A 7,336-nucleotide genomic window follows, 5' to 3' on the forward strand; every position below is an offset into this window, starting at 1 on the left:
AAAGTGAGCGACACCGAAGCGGCTTTGTGCTCAGCTCTGAGATTAAGATTAAGAACTTTGATTAACAACAAGAGATGCTTCCGTTTAAGTTAGCAGCGTGCAAAATGTGTTTACATATTATAAATAAATTCATAATTCGAGCTGCTCTGCCTTTAAGTAGCAAAATTACGTTACCGTTGGACAAAACTTAAGAAGTTAGGGGTAGTTAGTATTTTCAAAAAATCGTTATTTTTGAATTTTCTTAAAAATGTTATTGAAATATTGAAGTAAATCCGTCAATTAATTGTTGTCGGAGGCTTTGAAACGTACAAGTAGCTGCGGCAGGATCAAGAGCCTTTACTTTTAAATTTATTTTATTCAAATTTCTTCAAGTCGAAACCTTATTAATGATGCTATGTTTTCACTTTCATAAAATACAATAACAACGGTCGACACGACTTTTGATTCCTCTGTCCTATGATAAATTTAGTTTCTCCTAACAATCTTTTTTGTTAAAATTTGCTTTCGTAGAAACTTATTTCGTATTCCTTTTATGTTCAAATGGGCCATTCGTGTCAGTTAAAAGTAAACTTTAATAACTAAATATAAAATTTCCAGTATTTTTCGATGTATAAAATCAGAATTTGAACATGAGAGTAAAAATCAATTTTTTTTTGTTGACCGGTGTAATTTACTGGCAAAAAATTCCGTCTCCACGACAGTCGGGTATACGTAACCGGAACGGAACCGAAGATTGTCCATTCGGCAGAATTCTGTCGCTACAACAACAACAACTGACAAAATTATTAGTTTTTTTATTGCAATATTTTTATGTCTATGATTACACCTGACCCCTTTACAACGTTTGACTAATATAAATTCGTTTTTGTTTAATAATTTATTACATTTATTACCCAATTCGATTTAGATTCATTTTAAAACTTAATTACTCCAATTTAAAAGTATACAATCAATTTTAACATACAAACATACTATTACATACTAATTAATATGTATATTGTATGCATTTATTCCTACATATATAAATATCTTTTTTTTAATGTGTATACATGTGTGTGTGTATGGATGTGCTTTGTGTTTAATGCTGTGATAGATTTAGTTAAATACACCTTTAACTTAATTTTAACATTTCAAAAATGCTTCGAGTTTCTTTCAAATTTAAAATTACCGCTGCCTACTACAAATGTATTAAAAATACTCCACAATTAAAACAATGAAGTTTTCTTAAAACAGTTTCAAATTATTTTAACATTAATTATGCTTGCTATAATTTTTTTTACCGCTACACTTACAACTATGCTAATTTATAATCAAAAAATTCAAATTAATTTACAATTTGTTCGAAACCATTTAGAACTAATTCAATAGAAAACTATACATACCTATATATATGTATACATATATATAGAAATATGTATATAATACAACAACATTATCATCATCATTTTATATAAAATATATTGCAACTAGCCTATTTGCTTATGTTTTGTTTGCAAGCATAAAGCAATGCCTAAAATTAGGCAAAAATACAGACACGTAGCTGGTGTTGGAAGCAGCCCAAAACGATTTAGGAGCTCACATTATAACAAGTATAATGCTTTTGAAAAGTAAAAATATATATGTACACACATAATAAAAATGAAAAACTAATTCTAGCAGTGCTTTAAACTGAGATTTGGCAATTTCTGTATAAGTTTTTAAACTAATTTTGCATGTGTGAAACCTAAAGTGAATAAATTATTAAAGAGTATTTTTTTTGGCAAAAATATTAAGCTATTTGTTGACCCAATTCCCAACTTTTGCTGAACTATTACTAACAATACAGTACAAATTAAAAAATTTGCCTAGATTCAGACTTCAAATATGAAATATTAGTGTAAGATTAAAATAAGAATAATAAATAAATATATACAACAACAACAACTGCATGTTATAATTATAGTTTTTCGCTTACAGCTTTGGCCTAGTTGCGCATACTAAAAGTATTTGTGGTGTGCGTCTTGACCAAGTTCCACCAAACCAAATCTCTGCGCACTAAATGTTCTAATATATATTTTTTTTTAATAATTCTTTTTTATACTCATGCGAGTTGAAAAAGACACTTTTGCATTTCACTGGAAATGGGGAAGCTAATGAAAAATATGTTTTGTACTAAATATACATTTTAGCCGTATTGATAAAGTAGCCTTCAACAATCTAACTAAAGAGTTAATTTTGATTTATTTACGCATAATAAATAATTGCACTAAAGAAACCGTTTTTAAGGCAAAACGGCGCATGAAATTCGTATAAAAATATTTCGAAATACGCTGGCAAAAATAAATTTCATTCATTCATCATTTCAAAAAAGAAAAAAACATTTTATGAAAATTTAGTAGCTTCCAGTTTTTGATTTGCCTGAGCTTTTAATATTTTCAAGTATATAAGAAAGTTTCCAGTATTTTTCTACTTTTTGGTCAGTTTATACAAGATACACTTGAAGTTACCTGTTTTACTCATTAATACTTAGCTTGCTTTAGATCATAACTCTTTATGCTATAATCAGGGCGCTCACCGAGTTAGTTGCCTACACTTTCCTATTATTGTCAAACTACATATCACTTGCTTCAATTACTTCTACTAAAGCGGGTGTTATGTGTGATCCCGCACCGGTGATATTCATATTCATGCCCAGACTCATGCGACTAGCGCTGCCACTGCCACTACCCGTACTGCCGCTACTCAGTGACGGCACAGACGTTATGCGGGTGCTTGTTGACGCATTCGACAGACCACTGTGGCTATAAATTGTGGATAACATATTTGTGTTATTACTACCACTATTCACCATGGTCGTTGACGTGACAGCGCCTGTGGTGAAGTTCAAATATTCTGATTCCATGGAATCGGAAAACATTTCCGCTTTGAAGGTGTTAGGTGAAGAGGAGACAATAATTGGTGACAGCGTTATTGTTGTAGCAGAGGAGGATAGTATTGGGGTTAGTGTTTGTGTATGGTGCATATTGTTGTTGCTGATCGTTGCTGGGCGCATTGTTACAATATTTTGTTTTACTTGTTGATTTTGTGTATGTGTGTTATTATGCATTTGTGACTGCTGCTGTTGCTGTTGTTGATGATGATGATGTTGTAGTTGCAGCGGCAACGAATTGGCTGCTACACATTTGCCACTTGTCACAGATGTTGGCATATTATTAGCGGATGTGGTGATTAAATGCGACGAAACAAGCCGTTGCCCGTGTATTTGTTGCTGATGATGCTTCTGTTGTTGCTGTTGTTGTACGCGGTGCTGCTGTAAGTGTGGCTGTTGTTGCAGCAGCACACTTTGGTGTGAGCTTTTAGTAGTTGCCGTAGACGGCGATGTTGTTGTGTTGCTGGTACTTGTGTTGGTTAGAATATTTACTGTTGTCAAGTTGCTCAATAAAGTGTTACTATGGTTACTACTGCCGTTGGCGGATGAAGTTACCTGCAGTTGGGGTATACTATGTATGCGCTGGATGTTAGAATTGCTGTGTTGGTGGTGTGCTTGTCCCGTAGTTACGACATTTACAACTAATAATTGAAGAAAAGAGGAAAAAGAAGAAACGGCATAAAAATTACCCAACATTATAAATTTCTTTAAATTATAAATTGAATTGTCCAAGCTGCTGGGCTAGGCTCACCTTGGTATTTACCCTCAGCATTTTGTATGAGAACAGATTCCATAGGCAACATATTGGTTTGGTGTTGGTTACTACTGATGGTGGTGACCGTTTGCGTTTGTTGTTGTTGCTGCTGCTGCTGCGATGAAATGGGATGCAAACTAATGAATGGTATTAGCGTTGCTCCTTTGGAAGACGGTGATGAGGAGTTCGGCGTCAAATGCAGTTGTGAGGTTACCGTTGCTATTGATGGTGATGGTGACGATAATGCGGTTGATGAAGTGCTTTGCTGCTCAGAAACAATTGTTATGGCCTGTTGATGCGTTGGGTGTTGTTGCGGTGATGTTGTTGTTGCCGTAGAAGTGTTGCGCGGACGTGTGGACAATGTCGTGCCTACTTGCAACTCACTTGGACTCAACCTTGGCGTTTCATCTGCCACTTGAATTTCATAGCATGCTAGTTCTGGTATTACAGGACGCACTTTACCACCATCCGGTCGATGAGGATTTCGGCAGCCACGACATTTGCAACCAATGCACGACTTGGAATCCACATAGCAGGGACAACGTTGACCGCAACAAGTCAGTTTACCAGGCGTTGGGGTAGCATTGCCACATCTGCAACCTCTTCGCTTCGCGTTCAATTTGTTCGCCTGAGATTGTTGCTGTGTTGTAATTACTGAATTGCTAATTGCCGGTGGTGTTGATGTACTTGTTGATACAGGCGAGTTTGCTGTTGCAACAGTCTTCTGTAAACAAACGAATTTTGTTTGATAAAACCGTGTTTTACGTACAATTTAAACTTAAAACTTACCCTCTGCCCATTTTCTTCATCACCGTCTGTTTTTCTTTTAATAGTAATCTTATTCCCGACGCCGGTGTATAAAACAGAGTACATGGCTGAACCATTGGAAACCGTTTTTATGGAAGGTGGATTACGTATTTGTTGTGATGTAATAGTGGCAGTGGTTGTAGTTGCAGTTGCGCTGGTAACCGATGTGGGAGACGCTACTGCACCTGTGCTTGCCGAAGAGATTAGAGAAGAGGTCGTGGTTATACCTGCCGCAGATACTTTAAAAGTAACAGACGCGTTCGTATCCGAGTTTGTAATGCCGGCTGCTTTTACCGCTGAAGCTATGCTGATTGGTGCACCGCCGCGTGCTTGCGCTTGGGCAAGTTGACGTTTAAGCGATTGTAGCTTAGCTGACGCTATCGTCAAAGGTGCAGTGGTGGTGGCGGATGAAGATACAATCGGCACAACAATACCGGGTGTGTTTGGACCAACGTATGTAATCGTGGGAGGCGCCGACAGTGAAGCAATACTACTATGGCTGGTTCCCACAATTGATTGGGTAGCGCATAAATGTGGTGTTTGTATATTATTAGATTCACTGGCGCTTGTTTTTATATTCCGAACATACAACATATGTGATTGACCGTGTGCCTGTTGCTGCTGCTGTTGTTGGTTTGTCACATTAACTTTCGATGTCATTAGAATGTGGGCATTGCTTGGTGTAGAAGAGTTTCCTTGGTTGTTTGTTTGTTCCCGTTTGATGATAGCAGTGTGTGTAGGTAACAAGGTTATGGAGTTGCTCGTTGTCGCCGCGGGTGTTATTGGAGAAGTTGATAGCCGGGGAGCGGTATGAGTTTGAACCCTTTTCTGAGGCACTAATAAAGGTGCCAACGGCGTTACAGCACTAACACTTGGTGTTGACTGATTCGGTAAACTTGTAACTGCCGCTGGTATTGTTAGAAGCGTATTTTGTAACTTAATTGTAGGCCCAATTTGTGGTAAATCAGCATTAAAAGCGTTTAATATATCATCATATCGTGCACCTTCCTGAATAATATCCCCACAAGTAGTCATGTGTGGCATTGGCGCAACACCGAAAACATTCTCTCCACTACAAGTCAGCGCTTGGTGAGCCTTTTGACGGCTCAGATGCGTGTAAAAATTCGAAGACAATAAATGCTCACACAGGCTTTTATAACAAAGCAGAAGGCAACGCATAGTTTTATTTTCAGTATATGTTTTAAAATCCTGCAGATCTTTGCAATTGATGCATAAGGGGCGCAGTGCTTTTCGTCCACGAACACATAATCGACACACATTGTGTTGGCAACGTGCATTATTCAAAGGCTCGTACGGATCATTTAGAAGGCGGGCACAAACAGCACAAGAAAGCAGTTGTCTTAGTTGCCCAAACAGGCGGCTAAGGTCAAGCATGCGTTGCTCACCAAGACCGTTACTATCAGTGGTATCAAATTGCAACACTAGTTGCGCTGTAGAAACATAAACACAAACAGCGTTCATTGCGTCAAGACGCTTCTCTTCACCAACACCGCTACCGCCACTTAAGCTGCCGCTGACTACAGAAAACATCAATAAACACAATTGATAGAATGATTTGGTAAAACACTAAGCAGATGCAAATAAAGTGATAATGACACTCAGCAATTTAATGTCCCATATTCGCTACAAACTATTTATATGTATATATTTATTGTTTTCTTCATATGTTTTGTTGTTATTGGCTTAGAGAGACTGTTGCAAAATCGATGGCGCTAACAACCGGCGATCAATGGTCGAAAAGCGTTTATAAACTGTTTGTAACACTTCGAACTTGTTTTATAAGTAATTATTTATAAAAGGTAACGATGGCATAGATTTCTACAGCAGCCATATAATTAACTACAAAAACTTTATTCACTGAAAATAATGTCACCAAAAGAACGTCGATTGCTTGCGGCTGTTAATTGCTTTTATTTGACACGCGCTCAATAATTCAACACAAAAAATATTCTGCAGACAATATTTGAAAATTATATATAGCTCTGCACTTCACACCCGCACTGCTAGAAAAAGTTTGTTTATGTTCCAATTTGATTTAGAAAATTGTAATGCAAAATAAAAATTGCGCTGAAAAATGCTGAAAATTCTGATAAAGCACTAGCAAAACTCGCCGATTGTTTTTTGGCATTTCATTTTACGTTTGACATTCACTTTGTTGACATTCTTTACATTTTTCTTTTCACTATTCTTCCCAATCAGTACAGTACGTAGTAAAACTCGAAAATGATTTAGCTAATTGAAGAGGAAGAATAATGGCAACCAACTTTAATCGTTTAATTTGCCGCCTCGAAGGAACTAGAAAAGCGGAAAAGTGGTATTTTTATTCGAAAATATAAAATCTTTTTGCAAATAAGTAATTGTTTAGTGAATCACAATTTAAGTTAATCATAATGTTACCAGTGTTGTTGCATAATACAAACGCATAAATGGTAAATGCAGTAAATTCTATGAAAGCTTTATTTGTGATTTCGTGTTTCCGGTGAGTGGCGTCTTTGACTGCATGCAAATTATGGAGTGGAACTGATGACCACGAATATAACCTGCTTTTCAGACGACCGGATGCAAATGTTTACAATGTATTGAAGGCAAGTGACTATTATTGTAACATTTACATTATATAATATTACAAATCTCGATTTATCTTGTTTTTGTTACAGAAGAAAAAATTGGTCTAGAGAAGGTACGATATATGTAGGTATTACTAATAGCTACTTTTTAGTAACCTAGGCATTATAGCGCAGTAAATCAAGCAGGCCTGTCCCAAGCAATACCAAGTCAAAATTGAGTTACTTTTATATATTATAAAATATATAAAAAGATGTTTATCTTGATTTTCTTCGGTTAGT

The 7,336-nt window shown here is 36.4% G+C and overlaps 1 protein-coding gene across 2 annotated transcripts; it reads right to left on the reverse strand.

Moving 5' to 3' along the window:
* Nucleotides 1-831: 831 nt before the first annotated feature.
* Nucleotides 832-6,630, reverse strand: LOC105231132 (myb-like protein Q). 2 transcript variants are annotated; one of them, XM_029552403.2, is made up of 3 exons: nt 4,452-6,630; nt 3,660-4,383; nt 832-3,549 (listed from the first exon to the last, which is right to left on the reverse strand). In XM_029552403.2, the coding sequence occupies exons 1-3, from the start codon at nt 6,018-6,020 to the stop codon at nt 2,591-2,593; spliced, it is 3,252 nt and encodes a 1,083-aa protein (XP_029408263.2). In that variant the 5' UTR covers nt 6,021-6,630; the 3' UTR covers nt 832-2,590. The 2 variants fall into 2 exon arrangements, with proteins under 2 accessions (XP_029408263.2, XP_011210560.2); XM_011212258.4 differs by having other exon boundaries at nt 3,660-4,386; nt 4,452-6,629.
* Between the last annotated feature and the right edge of the window lie 706 nt (nt 6,631-7,336).

The sequence above is a fragment of the Bactrocera dorsalis genome, chromosome 1, assembly GCF_023373825.1.
Source record: "Bactrocera dorsalis isolate Fly_Bdor chromosome 1, ASM2337382v1, whole genome shotgun sequence".
Lineage (NCBI taxonomy): Eukaryota > Metazoa > Arthropoda > Insecta > Diptera > Tephritidae > Bactrocera > Bactrocera dorsalis.

Bases quoted from the DNA above. Each gene is read 5' to 3' on its own strand.
- LOC105231132 (XM_011212258.4), bottom strand. From the start codon at position 6,020: ATGTTTTCTGTAGTCAGCGGCAGCTTAAGTGGCGGTAGCGGTGTTGGT. The intron at 4,387-4,451 runs GTAAGTTTTAAG...GTTTGTTTACAG, and splicing joins ATGAAGAAAATGGGCAGAGG to AAGACTGTTGCAACAGCAAA. The intron at 3,550-3,659 runs GTGAGCCTAGCC...TTCAATTATTAG, and splicing joins TGCTGAGGGTAAATACCAAG to TTGTAAATGTCGTAACTACG.